The sequence below is a fragment of the Zalophus californianus genome, chromosome 13 (assembly GCF_009762305.2).
Source record: "Zalophus californianus isolate mZalCal1 chromosome 13, mZalCal1.pri.v2, whole genome shotgun sequence".
Lineage (NCBI taxonomy): Eukaryota > Metazoa > Chordata > Mammalia > Carnivora > Otariidae > Zalophus > Zalophus californianus.
In genome coordinates this window covers 13,971,891-13,987,244 of record NC_045607.1, presented here as the reverse complement: position 1 = coordinate 13,987,244, position 15,354 = coordinate 13,971,891, and the positions used below count along the sequence as shown (strand labels likewise).

Below are 15,354 nucleotides of genomic sequence, written 5' to 3'. Positions count from 1 at the left end.
CTGATCTGAGAGAAAATTAACCTTTGGGTGAGGAGGGAAGTTTACAAAATGGGAAGGAGGACTGCATCCTCAGGTGACCAGTAGAACTTTGAACCACATTTGCAAGTCTAAGATTCTTCTCTGACTTTTATATAATCAAATATCACCTGCTACTTTTTACTACATATTGTTTTGCACCAGCATCTTGACCTAGAGTACATATTAAGTTAAAGATGAAAGGCTTTATTGTCAAGTCAAAAACAATCAATACTACCATTTTTGCAGTATGTGGTATTTCTTGCCAAATGTTAATAAGCATTACATTGTCTCTGTTAGCACTAATCCTTCTGGTGCTGATTAGACAGTCTTACAGTTAGTGTTCAGTTCTGCTTTCCATTTATCATGGTTGTCTACCTGTTTAGTCTCATCTAATTTCCATCATTACTTCCTCTCTCCACCCTTACTCCACACCCATATCTACCTCCAAGAAAGACTCTCTGATCTAATTTTGATTTTCCCAGTAGCCTACTGAAATCAAACCAGAGTCACTGTGCAATTCAGAATGAGTGCTGAAAAGGACAATGTATGGGCTTGCTGGGGGATGCTAGGGAAGGTGACAAAAACAGAACCCAAAATGTGTTCTTATCCACTGAATGCTTTATTTCATTTCTGCTACTCCCATCTGCTTTGGCAATGCAGCATAGTTCAATCAAAAGCAAAAACCAGCACAGACTTTTAAGTCAGACAGAGCTGGGTTTGAATTCTAGGTCAACACTCAAGAACCCTATTAGGTTGGCACTGTTATACTCACGTTACAGATGATGACAGAGAAGCCCAGGGAGATTATGTGACTTGTACTGTGTATGTGCATGTTGTATTTGGCACGCTTTCAAAAATATCAACGTGCAAGCAATATAAAATTGAGCAGTCATGTCTTTCTACAGGCCCCAGTCTTATTTTCACTTTACTCTGTCATTTGTGGCTAGGGCTCAATACCTACAAAAGATCCCAGAGGATTAAACATCTGCCAGGACTGGACAATGGCTATTTCAGGGATTCCCTAGGGTCCCATCTTTGCATTTGCTTTTTGAAAACAGCTTCCATTCAGCTCAGTTCTGAGTGGTACCGTTACTGTGTATGTGGCAACATGGCACAGGATAATTCTGGCTCGACCTAGGCCACTCTGATAGGACAGGAGGTAGCCTTTTGCTTCAAGCATATTGGTCCTACCTGTACCTTAGAACCACCTGTTAGAAAAGGTTGATCTGTGACAATGTGCAAATCTTCCTGATTACCAATGTCTTGCCAGTCTACAGACCATGTCAGGGAAGCTGGTAAATTTATTAATCTAGAATTGACAAAGTTCTCTCTGCTGTTTTTTAAACATTTTGAATAGATAATAAAACAATATTAATAATAATGATAGCCAACTTTGAATGTTTACTATGTGCTGATTATTAAGCACTACTAAATCAAGTTTTTGACATGCATTAATTTAATCCTCTCAATAACACTATGGTTCATTCCTATTTTGATTTAAACGTTACAGGCCTTTCTTCACAAAATTCAGAGAACAGAGATCATTATGTGAGGTAGATATCAGTTTCCTGGAGGCCAGAGCCATTTTTTTGTCATACTCTTTAGCACAGCACCCAGGCCTTTTTTGGCAATATTGAGCCAGGCAGATGGGCACTTTGACTTCCCTCATCACAGAATTGAAAATATCAAATGCCTGGCTTGGTTCCAGACTGCTTTGGGCTTTTGAGGGCCACTTGAACCCAACAAAAGTCATGCTTGGGCTGGAACAGACACATGAGAAATAGTCGCTAGTTTGGTTCTGACAAGAAGTACCAAGTAAAGTACTCAAGTAAAGCGTCATACAGAATCTAAGATCTCCATTCAAAATAGATTCACATTCTTTTTGGTAATATGACAAATAATTTAAATGTGGTGAATTATTTCCCATTTTAATTTGTCATATACTTGACTTCAGAAGAATGCTAAACCCAACTCACACATCTGTTTTCATAAAAAATAAGTGATCTCGTTTGTGAGATCCATTTGTGAGAAATGGAGCAATGTATGCAGTAATTAAATATTAAACTCAGTCAATGATAAAAAGCTTTATGGTTTAGTTATTTTTTTCTGTAACTATTAGGAAGCATCTAATAGAGTAATATCACCAATTCTACTATTTTCAACTTCATTTGAAAGATGTCTCTTTTTAAAAAGTTAAAATATTTGAAATATGTTTAAGAGCAGTACCAGAGCAATACATCCATATAGAATTATCTCAATGGCAAAGAAGGGGATAAAGTAAATACAGATGTAAAAAATTCCGTAGTTACCATTAAATGTTAACTTTATAGTTATCTGGGTTTAGTTTTTGTCTTTACACTTCTTTACATTTTCTAAAATGAATATATATTATTTTTATAATCATAAAAATGGTTAAGTGAATCCCTTCTAAATAGCTCAACCAAAACTAATATTAAAGATCTACAAAAGAGCAACTCATTTATTTTATAAGTTTAATATTAGATAAAGATTATTTTATGTTCTCAAGGTCGTATGTGAAGAGAAATAATACTGAAGCATCCCAAACTTTGGAAAATACCATTATGGTCTATAAATTATACAAATATGTTAATTATAAAATAGTATAAAAATATATTTTACATAAAGAAGCCACATAAAATGCATCTGTTTATTTCTTTGTTCTCTTTAGTCAAAAGCTATCTTGTTCACATTATAATATAAGCTAGTATGAACCGTGTAATCAGGAAAGAATACCAGAAAACTGTTTGAATTCTATAAACCACTGCATTTGAGAAAAGCCCACTTTGCGAAGTGAGACTTCTCAAAAACCTTGGAAGACTGGAAGTAAGGAATAGGCTTCATTTTATAGCTAGAGAAACTAAGTCACAGAGCCATTTAAAAAAACGTGCTCAGGAACATACAAAGTGAATAGAAAGACAGACTGGAATTTAGTTCTGACTGCTTTTCTACTGATTAGCTAAACCATTCAGCCCTGCCTTTGTGGACAAGTTGAAGCAACAAACTAACTTAGAAACTAAAACCAGTTGAACAGGATAGGTTTGCAGGCAATACCAACAATTCAGTATAATAATACCCAACAGCTAGATTGCTTTGTGTTTTTGGTACACTTTATAACTATTCATTAACCCACACAACATCAATGGATGGTGGGGCTATATTGTTAATGCAGTTCATACAGAATGAATAAGTAAAAACATAATGTAGGATTATAATGACTATAAAATCAAACAAGAAACCTACAGCAGAAAAAGTCCAATGCCTTCCTCTAATCAAACTTCAATCCACAAATAAAACAGGATAAGTTGGTTGAAATACCAAGCATCCTTTCTTTTTCCTTATTATTTCCATTAATGCTTCCCAAACTGAACATAACATCCCAAAAATTATAGATGAGACTGAAGAGAACCTAAAAGCTACTCAGTTCATCCAATCTCCTTCAGAGATGACAACATCTAAACTTTCCCTAGAATATTTTTTAAGGATTACACCTTTAAAAACCATTTCCAAAATCAAAAGGAACTAGAGAATATGATGTTCTCCTTATAATTAACAATGCTACTCTAATTTCTTGTTTTTGCTCACATACATCAAGTAAAAGCACTCGGTTTTTAAAAATAAATAATAAAAGTCTAGGGGCACCTGGGTGGCTCAGTCGTTAAGTGTCTGCCTTCGGCTCAGGTCATGATCCCAGGGTCCTGGGATCTAGCCAGCATGAGGCGCCCTGCTCCGCGGGAAGCCTGCTTCTCCCTCTCCCACTCCCCCTGCTTGTGTTCCCTCTCTTGCTGTGTCTCTCTCTGTCAAATAAATAAATAAAATCTTTTTTAAAAAATAAATAAATAAATAAATAATAAAAGTCTAGTAAGATTCCTGGTAATATGCCAGTTTCTAGGAAGCATCTAAGACTGAAACAAAAGTTACAAAAATGAGTTATCTAGAGTCTACAATTTACTAAGCAGGGTTATTTAATATTCTCCAGCCAGATTGAAAATATTCCTACCTCTATCATTTTCCTTATGACTAGGCAGAATACATTCCTTTTCCTAACTGAATAAATTCCCCCCTCCCTCAGAGCTTAACTGTCTCCCTGGCAAGGATATCATATAGAACAGCTGTTATATTACCAGTCTAAAAGCAATCCCATCTGATCTAATTGCAAAACATATGGACAGAATGAAACCAAATTTTGGAGGCTCTGTATCTTTAAAGGAAGAAATAATCAAAGCTCTTCTATTGGTAAAATCTGTGAACAATGCTATGAATTCAAATTTTGCACAATTTAAACAAGATATATTTCACTAAACTACTTTAGTTGCCTGTTTTACATCTCCGAAACAGAATGATATGGATAAAGACCCAGCTCCGTTTTCAGCTTTTGCTAAGATCTCAGCTAAATGACCCCTAGAGGTATCAAATCTTAAGATATGTTGATCCTACCCTATGTTTAAGATTTGTCAGGCCTCAGGAATCATTTCCTTTCTTGAGTATTGTCTTCAGTAATCTATTTTCTCCAGAACTGCAACTCAATGAGAGCAAATATCTCTGATGCAGATCAAAATTGCTGAGTCGATGTCAAGAATTAAAAATTAAGCTAGCCCTGGTGATATCACCTGATTTGATCTCACATAAATAAAAGCTTACCAAGCTTATCACAACTTTTTATTCATTTTTTTCCATTTTATTCATTTATTTTTATGACTTTAAAATTAAAATTGGATATATTCATTAAAAAAAAAACTTGGAAAATTCAGAAAAACACAGAGGTAATTTAAATGACCCATAATCCCATTACTTAGCTTTAGCCACTTCACATTTTGGTATATTTTTCTTTTCCTACGTATATTGCTACTAAACATAATGTAAGCATTTTAATGGCTGCATAATAGTTCAGAGATTACCATAATTTCTTTATCACAGAAGTTTAGAGTAGAAGAATTCCTATTTCAAAAATCTTTACTAAAAGAACAAAGCCAGTATATAAACCAAATGAGAGTGGAGCTGATTCAAGTGTGGACCATGATGTAGGGGTGAGAGGTGAGGGTTGGGAGGAGGGCCCAGAAGTGGACCCACTTGGCCTCCTCAGTCCCTATACTGGCTCCCAAACACATTTGAGGAACCACAGGTCCCGCCGAACAATACAGTTTAAAAACCACAAATCTAGTCTACCTCTCTCGTTTTACAGATGAAATTCCTTGCCCAAGATCACAGAACTGGTGAGAGAACTGATAAAGAACATTGGGTCCCATGGCTTTAGACAAACGCTCAGCTTCTCCAACTTAGCTACTCTTTCCACAAAAGTCTTCAGATGTTCATTTGCCTACTACTGTTCTTCCTTTACTAAGATAAACAAAAGGAACAAAGTTAGGTAAGAAAAACTAAATGATTAATTGCTAGATCTCAAAGAATTTGCTAGATCTCAAAGAACCCCACTTGCCCTAAGTAAGTTTCATACTATTCCTGTGAGTAAAGGGTAAAAGAAGGAGAAAAGTTCATTTCTAAACTGAGGAAAAAGGCCATGAGATTACATTATTTTCCCCAAGAATACACTGTGAGTATAGTATAGCAACAAACCATTTCCCTCTTCTTCACTCATTTAATCGTTAAATATTTATTGAGAATCTGTTTTGGGCTGGACACTGGGGACATAATTGTGAACAAAACAAACAGAAATCCCTGCCCTCATGAACTTTATAAGCCTGATGTGTTTGAATAAGCTATTTTACCTTTCTGAATCTCTGTATTTGCCATCCAGAAAGTAAGGATAATAATACCGAACTATTGCATTGTCGAAGAGCTACATGACATGATATATGGAAAAAAAATCCTGATAGGCAACTAGGCATGTAATAATATGTGCTCAGCTAACATTGTTACTATTCTGGCCAAAGTGTCAAATATTAGATTTGAAATGAGAAGTGATAGTATCAAGTCTCTGTGCTACTAACACACTGATTTGAGGCAATACACCTGAAATAGTATATTAAGATAATTCCAAACAGATTTCTACACTAGAAAAAAAGTAAATAATATATCAATCTGAAAAAAAGGATATTTACATGAGCCTTCCCAATCAAGTTCTGTAGTTCACCTTGTCATCTCCATCACACTTACTTTCAATGACTAGTGGGCTCTTTCCTTAACAGTCAGCCCCACAGAGTGCCTGGCAAAGAAAATATAAAGAAATCCTCATCTTCAAATATCATTTTTCCATCCTGCAATCATGGGCAGCAAAATCAAAGATTTATATTCAACAAAGTAAACCTAAAAGGCAACAGTTTGAAATACAAAATATCAAATGTGAAACCCACCAAAAACCTGTAAAGGTTTGCTCAATATTCACCAATAAAAGTACTAACAGAGGAAAGAAGTTAAGCCTTTATTCACTCATATAATTCCCAGAACTCAACAAAATATGGATGTCACAGTCTCGGAGACTCTAAGAGCACCTTGTAAACTGTAAAGTGCTGCATACTTGTTACTTATTAGAAGCATTCTGTTCACTATTAACTTTAATTAGATTTCTACAAAGGAAATTGTCATTCAAAAGATCAAACATTTGTTTCTCAATCAAATTAAACCTTTTATATTGGTATGCAACCCAAATCCACCTACCCAATAAAAACAACTTATTTATAAATAGAAAAATAAATTTGCTACTTATTCAAAGTACTTAATTTTTTTGAAGCAGAAAACTTCTGTTATGACAGTTTTTTTCTGTATTGTTCCTCAAAAGAAAGAAAGAAAGAAAGAAAGAAAGAAAGAAAGAAAGAAAGAAAGAAAGAAAGAAAGAAAGAGAAAGAAAGAAAGAAAGAAAGAAAGAAAGAAAGAAAGAAAGAAAGAAAGAGAGGGAGAGAGAGAGAGAGAAAGAAAGAAAAACAGGCAGACAGACAAAATCTGGGCAATAAAAAAAGAGCCCAGAGCAAAAAGAAAAAACTTTTCTCTCATTATTTTCATAATGAGAGAACTAAGACCATGTCCTGAATACTATATAAATTATGACACTTCTTCTCAAATGGGCTTAATAATCTAAATTAAATAGACTAAAAACAAATCCATAGGGAAAAAGTCAAAGACGCAGAGAAAGACAGACAGGTTTTGTTCAGAGTGCAAAGTGTTCAACCCTTTGCACCCTGTTACCAGGCCATCTTCAAGGACATCTTTTGTTCCTCCAGAAAGACTTCTTGGAAAAATTGGGCTTCGAGGAGGCACTGAAGGAGGACAAAGTGGTAAATTGTTAAATAGAGAGGATAATTTGATTCCTTAAAGAACATGAAAGAATGGATGGGGCTAAGAATAAAAGACAAGAGAGTGAGAGGGATATATAGAGGAATTTAAAGTGAAAAAATGAGCAAGGAGAACAGAGGAAAGGTTTTGTTTTGTTTTGTTTTCTTAATGAAGAAAAAATAATGGGGAAAGGTTTTTTTGACAATAATGCTTATCTGTGAAACAGTAGCATTACCACAGGGATTATTTTGACACAAATTTATCACATGTACTTAGAAGAGACATCTACAAGGATAATTTTTTTGAATAAACCTTTACTGTGATCCAAACACATATGTGTCCAAACATTATCTTTTTCATCACAATTTTCAAAAATCTCCCTTCAAAGTTACTAGTGTAGTCTGGGTAGTTGTTTCCAGTGAAAAACAGATAAACCAAAATACATACTTGAAGAGAGACAGTGACCACAGAAGAGGTGCCTGTAACATAATCTCAACATTAGTAATAAAGATTTTTATATCCCATCTATGGTAAATAAACAAAAATCAAGATCAAGGCAAAAAGCATGAATTAAAGCTCTTTATAACTAAAAATATCATCTAACACTGTCTTTCAGCTAAACAAGATCTTATATTTCTATTCTCTTCTGATCTGTTAAGTGCCCTAGAGCAGTAATCTCTCTACCCATAATTTACCCATCAGTAAAAACAGTACCGTGATACTTTTTTTCCATTCTTTTCATAAGGGTGCCAGGACGTCTGGAAGTTAATATATACATGTTTAGAAATGTTGAGATGAAAAGTAATGCACACTTTAATTTAATGGGTCTTAAAAAAAAATCAAGATAAAAAGACCTAGTCAGATTATTTCAATGTGTAAATTTTCAATTAGCCAGAAGGCTTCCTGGGGTCATAATTCAGAAGATTTGAAACTAATGTTATGGAGTTTAACTATGCTATTCCAAAAACAAATCAGACTAAGGAATTTCTCCATAAAGCTAGGCACTTAGGCCAGAAATAAGATACAGTAAATTTGAGAAGTCCCTGGGCCTGGCCCTAAAAAGACTGTAAACTTCTCTATCATAGACCATATTAAAATCTAATCAAAGGAAGAATTAGAACTACAATTTATTTTTTTTTTTTGGCCTTTACAGAGTTTGCATTTATTCCAGTAGGAAGAGCTAAACAATAAATAATGTGAGTAAAATATTTAATATGTCAAAATTTAAAGATTCATAATAAAAATATTAGTCAAGTATTTAGTAAATAAGAATTAAGAGACTCAGAGTTCTAAAGAGAATGTAAGTCCCATGTCATTAGTGTAACCCCAGACCTACCACAGTGTCTGGCCTAGGAGATATTCAAGAAATATTTGTGAATGACTGAATGAACAGATGAATACTTTATAGAACTACAATTTAAAACCACAGTTGTAAAACACTGTAAAACAGAAAATTCAAAGAGGTGAATGAATAGCATACAATAGAGTGAAGGGAGTAACTTCACTCAGTAGAACAGTAGAAATTTTCTCAGATTAGTATCCAAGGACCAATAATTTTTAGCAAAATGGTTTCCTTCTCTTCTATGTAACTGTTTCCTTAAATGTCAATAATATGGATTCTGGAATCAGAATGACTAAGTTTGAATCTAGGTTCTGCCATAGCTGGGCTTCTGTGAGCCCCAGTTTCCTTATCTGTAAGATGAGGATAATAATAGTATCTAACTCAATTGTACCTAACTGTTGTGAGGATTAAGTAAGTTGATATACGTAAGGTGCTCAGAACACTGCCTGGAACATAGTAAGTACGGTATGTGTTTGCAATTACTGTTACAGTGGTCCATAAGCCTTCAGACCTGATGCCAAGTACCAGGAGATCCAAAAACCAAAATTCTTTCTGTAACTCATCTGGCAGCAAAACCTGACCCAAACATATGCAAGGCTATTTACAATCTTTATTAATCCCACTCACTGTAAATATACATGCATTTTGCTGCAAATATCTTCATGTATTTGATCATAGGATGCTGCCCCAGACTTCATTGGGGTACATTTATTAACTTCCTAAAATCCAGAAAAAAAACTTAAATTCTGAAACACATCCAGCCCCACAGGTTTTGGATAAAAGATAGTGGACCTACATTATCTCTGGAGCCTGAACAACTTCTATGTCCCTAAAACTAATACCTTCTTAAATAACACTCTGTACCTAGAGCAGAGGATTTTAGGATGAAGAAAACATTACCCGGTATGAGGAATTCTTAATCTCAGGAAACAAACTGAGGGTTGCTGGAGTGGTGGGGGGTGGGAGGGATGGGGGGTGGCTGGGTGATAGACATAGGGGAGGGTATGTGCTATGGTGAGCACTGTGAATTGTGTAAGACTGTTGAATCACAGACCTGTACCTCTGAAACAAATAATACATTATATGTTACAAACATATAATTACATTATATGTTAAAAAAAAAGATAGTAGGAAGGGAAAAATGAAGGGGGGGAAATCGAAGGGGGAGACGAACCATGAGAGACCATGGACTCTGAGAAACAAACTGAGGGTTCTAGAGGGGAGGGGGTGGGGGGATGGGTTAGCCTGGTGATGGGTATTAAAGAGGGCACGTATAGCACTGGTGTTATACGCAAACAATGAATCATGGAACACTACATCAAAAACTAATGATGTAATGTATGGTGATTAACATAACATAATAAAATTTTTAAAAAAAAGGAAAAAAGAAAACATTACCTGGTACAGTTAGAAGGGCCCTGCTTTCCCAGAATGTTCCTTTCAAACAAAATCCATTCATGATATTTTATTTACATGTTATACTAGTCAGAATTTTCAAGCTCTAAATTCTAAGGTTTGCTTAAACAAAGCCTATGCTCTTAATTTAGATCATAAATAAATGATTAAAGCTCTTTGGGGGCATTAATGTACCCTGAATCATGCATACCAAATCATCACAGAACTTTTAAGCTAGAAGAGACCCTTGAGAACTAAACTATTACTCCTTCCCTTCCAAACTATTTTATCATCCATAAATTTACTCTCCTCTATGAGGTAAGAATAACCTGCTCTAACTTGTCCTTAGACTCTGTCTATAGGAACACCCTGTGGGTGCATGTGAATAAACTGGGTGGGGTATGCTAACAGACTTCGGATCTAAAAGGCTGGCTTGAATCTAACACAATACATCAAATGTCTCGGTTCATACTTTAGAAAATAACAAGAATTTCCCAGTCCAGAATGAAGAAACACTCATCTAGTACGTGTTTTGTTTTTTTTTTTTTAAACAGCTTAGCTATCTTAATGGACTCAATGAGTCAACAACATAATGTGGCTGCCAAAAACACTACTGTGATTAGGAACTAACTACATCAACAGTAGCATAGCATCCAGAAGGAACGAGGTAACTGCCCTCTCCACCGCAAGCTAGTTAGAGCATATCTGGAGCATTATGTTGAGCTCTGTGCTCCACACTTTGGGAGAGACGCAGAAAGACTGAAAAAGTCCAGAAGAGGACAGTGAGGGAATGTGAAACCATGTCACATAAAGAACAGTTGAGGGAGCTAAAGTTATTTAGTCCAGACTCAGAGGGAACACGATCACTATCCCCAAACCCCTGAAGAATTATCATGGCACAGAGAGATCAGACTTGTTCCACATGGCTCCAAAGGGCAGAACCAGAACCAGTAGGTGTTAACAACAGAGAGAAAGATTTCAGCTAACTCTTGGAAGTATTTCTTAAAATGTAGAGCCACGCTAGGAGGTAGTGGCTTAAGTCCTATCTAGCCCTAAAGGCCGATAGTTTAAAAAATCGAACACTTGTCATCACCTTAGTCTCTTACTGCCGGTAACCACCATGCTCTGGCATCAGAGCCTCTTCCTTAACTCTTCTTAAAATGTCCTACCCAGCCAACCAATCAGCCAAATGTTTTGCCAAGTCTGTGGGAGGAAAGTGCCTGTTTGCTGGGCAATTAGTTTCAGTTTGCAGATCGGTGTCCTTATAAACAAAAGAGGGCCCTAATTGAGGGGCAGGCAAGAGCTCTCAGCTAGACCTCTATGACAGATATTCTTATTAAATCAAAGAGCAGCTAGAAGACCCATCTAATCACATATTATCAATGGCATTCAGTCCTTACAGGAACATTAAAATAAAATACCCAGTACAACCATCTTCCCAAATGCCAGAGAATCCAACTCTGCAAGTCAAACTAGGTCTCTCAAGATCAGCTAGAAGCTTTCCTTCTGTCAAAGAAATTTGTGTACTGTTTGAAGTAGACTGGAACCCATGCTCAGATAAATAGGCCATCCTTGATTACATCACACTATAAAGCCAAAACTACGTATCAACAGGTCCACAAAGTTCATTTCAGTTCAGCTGCTAAGAACTAGACATAGGCAATCCATAGTGAATTCACACAAAAAAAGTAAGAACTGTGTTAAATTTAAGACACAGAAGAGCTACCAAAGTTGGACACCCTTCTAAAACTTTTGTCACCCAAAGACCATGATAGACATAGGTATATGTTAGTCCACGAAGTTACTAAAGCCTTGAACAGTTCAGATGGCACATTTTAATCAATCCAGCTTTACTTCACTTGAAATTGGATTCTTTGAAACTCCAGCTGAAGTATTGGAGAATATGTCCATGATCGGCTTAACAAGAACACATTCTTCTCTGTGCTTTTTAAACTGCATCCCAGGAGCAATCTAAATGTCCATAAATAAGGAATTGGTTTAAAAAATTATATTATTCTTATACCAAAAAATGCAACTGTTAAAAGAAGAATAAGGTAGATCTTAAGTATGGACGTGGAAAAAAAATTCCCAATATATAGTTAAGTGAATACAGCAAGTTGTAGAACAGTATGTGTAGAAGTATTTTGAGTTTTAAAAACTATTTTTTTAAAAAACTGTGTATGTATGTATGTTCATATACGTCCAGAAAAATGTCTGAAAAGAGATCAAACTGTTAACAGTAGTAAGCTCTAGGCACTAACTGGAACTAGGAAGCAGTAACGGAGTGACCTTCATTTTTTCCTTTGTAGACTTCTGGTTGCTTGTATTTTTTTGGAAGTAAAGGTTAACTTTGTGATTTAAAAATAACAATACAAAAATAATAAAGTTAAAATAATATCAATTACATGGACTTATTTATCATATACTAACCATTCAAAATGAGTGATCTTGCTACTTCTTAAATGCTACTGTGTGCTTCAAACTCTGGAAAATTTAATTCATTCTTTTTCTATTATATTTTACTACAACAACAACAACTAAGAAATCATCACATTACTACTAGGTTTCTCAAAAAAATTGTAGTCATAAGGATAACTAACACACGCAAAGTGCTTATTCTGGACCGGGAACTGTTCTAAGCACCATAAATGTATTAACTTAGTTAATCTTCACAGCAATCCTATGAAGTAAGTACTATTATTATCTTCATTTCACAGTTGACAGAGGTTAAGTGACCTGCTCAAGATTACAGGGTTAATAAGGGGCAGAGCTAGGATTCAAACCTAAGAATGGACTCCAGAGTCCATACTCTCAACCACTATGCTTCCTGTCTCTTAGTAATATGTCAATCTCTCTATACCAAAGCCAAAAAAGGTTACAGTTAAAATCCAGCTAGTTAATAGACTCCTTCAAGCTAGAAGAGATGCAAACTTAGCTTTTTATGGTTGGAATAATCTGCATTCCTACTGATGTTAATGCCATGCTCCAACCCAAGATTCAAAACTGTATTAAGACTCATAATCATGTGGGAAAACTCTACAAATTCAATTATAGTCCAAAGTCCATACCTGACTCTACAGCAAATCACTGAGCCTAAGAATTAGGTCAGAGATCCATTAATGTAAGTACAGCTTGGCAAATAGTTTGGACAAATCTCCAGCCCAACTTTGGCAAAGGAATTCAGAAACTCTTGTCTAATGTCTTGACAAGGTAGTTTTTATTTGTTTAGTTCCAGGCCCACTTTAGATTAAAAGGAGACAAGAATAGGAGTTGTCTTTAACTTTGCTTGAAGACTTCAATCAGCAGGAAGAAGAGCCTATTTTCTATGTGGACTCAAAACAGATACTAGCATTTATCAGCATCCTCCAAACTGAACATTCTAACTTAAAGGGGAAAAAATGGGCATCCCTGCTTAAATTGTGTATTTGTCCAAACATATTGACCTTGTAATTGAAACCTTTACAATTGACCTTGTAAAAGAAAGAAAAAAATGGTGCAAGGAAGGGATTTAACCTAATTTATAGGCATGCTCAACCTAGATACACACCTGTCCCAAATGACCTACTGAATTCACTTATTTGCAGGGAAAACATGGAAACATGGATTACAATGTCTTTTTTTTTTTTTTTTTTTTTTTGCCTCGGCTGGTCTGTCCTACTGTGGTAAACAAAATCCTCACTACCTCTTCCACCTGTCACGTGCACATCATATATATACATATATAATACACATTATATCTATATGCACATTATACATACACACACACACACACACACACACGGAGAAATTAACAAGGAAACAGAAGCTTTGGAAGGAATCCCTTATACTCAGTTTTTGACCCATTGGTTGAAGGTTCTGGCTTTCAAACTTCCCGAAATAACCCAGGCGGAGAGGCAGGGTGAACGAACCGAACCCAAAAGTTTGCGCCCATTCAGGGTCTCTGACAAAGGCCAGAAAGCCCCGTTTGGAAAGAGATGCGATGCCTTCCACACCGCAGCCGCCCCCCTCCCGGGGAAGCCCAGCCCAGGGGGGGACAAAAGACTTTCCAGATTGGGGAAGGGGGTGCGGGCGAGCTGGAGCTCGGACCTCCCCCTTGGGAGTCGAAATCCGGGGAAACTTTGGGGCGAAGAATGATCAATTCCGGGCACTAGCCCAACCCTGGAGGCAGTCGCGGGGCTGGGTGCAGCCGGCGAGGGGCGCGGGGACTCACCTGGGGGAGGGGGAGAGGGGGCCTCGGTGGCAGGTGGGGTGGGCGGGACGCTGCTGCCGCCGGGGAGCTCGGGGGTCGGGCTCAGCCGAGTGGTGGGCGCCGGGATGGTGGTCGCAACGGGGGTGGTCGGCGCCGGGCCAGTGCTCGTCGAGAGGGTGGTCGGCGCGGGTCTGGTTGTCGCGCGAGGGGTGGTCGGAGTACGGTCCACCGCCGGAGGGGCGGTCGGCGAGGGGCTGAGCGGCGCCTGGAAGGTGGTCGTGTTGGGTCCGGCCGTCGCCCGAGGAGGGGTGGTCTCCGGGGATTGGGCTGACGAGGACGCAGCCAGGGGCTGGTGGACAGTAGTGCGCGGCGCTCCGGTCCTCGGGGCCTGGGCCGTGGGAGTCGTCGCCTTAGAGAAAGGGCGACTGGGCTCGCCCCCTAGCCCCGGGCCCGGAGACGCGTCCACCTGCCCCGCGGCCCCGCCGCCACCGGTGACATTCCCCGCCGAGGTTGTTGAGGCGGCGGCGGCGGCGGCGGCGGCGCAGCACAACAGGGCGAGGGCGCCCAGGCTCGGCAGGCTCCTCATGGCGCGCTCGGCTCCGCCATTCATTCATTCAGTCATTCAGTCGGTCGGTCAGTCATCTTCTCCTCCCTGCACTCGGACTAGGGAAGCCGCCGCAGCCGCCACCGCCACCGGGCGCACCATCGCCACCTCCCTCTGACAGGCGGCCGGCCCCGCGGGCGGGCCCCAGCGCGGAGGGAGCGACCCGGCAGAGCGCGGACAGCCCGCCCTCCCCGATTGGCAGCCTCGCCCGGCCAATAGAAGGCCACGCTGGCCCACGTGACCCTCCCGCTTCCCGGCCTCTTTGTAGCTCCGCGGACCAATCAGAGGGCGCCGAGGGGAGGGGGCGGTGTTAAGGCGGGAGGAGGGTGGTACGAGCCCCTCTCCAGCCCTTCGGGCTCGCGGCAGCCCCGGCTTTGTCTGCCCAAGGAGTGGGGCGCGGGCCGCGGGCATCGGGCGACGCGGAGCAGACAAAGGACGCGCTCCGCGCGGCAAACGCCGGGCCAAGTCGTCTGCTCCACTGGGCGGCTAGCGCGACCCGGGGCGGGGAATCCGCTCTCGGGAGCTTCCCCGCCCTCTTGAACAATGGGGCGCCGGCGCCGCACC

At 39.0% G+C, this 15,354-nt stretch overlaps 1 protein-coding gene across 1 annotated transcript in view; it reads right to left on the bottom strand.

Moving 5' to 3' along the window:
* Window positions 1-14,933, bottom strand: part of MEGF9 (multiple EGF like domains 9) — an 83,195-nt gene extending 68,262 nt beyond the window's left edge. The window contains exon 1 of the mRNA XM_027616244.2: window positions 14,208-14,933. Coding sequence (XP_027472045.1) covers window positions 14,208-14,796 — 589 coding nt within the window. The 5' untranslated portion in view covers window positions 14,797-14,933. The remainder of the gene's footprint in view (window positions 1-14,207) is intronic.
* Between the last annotated feature and the right edge of the window lie 421 nt (window positions 14,934-15,354).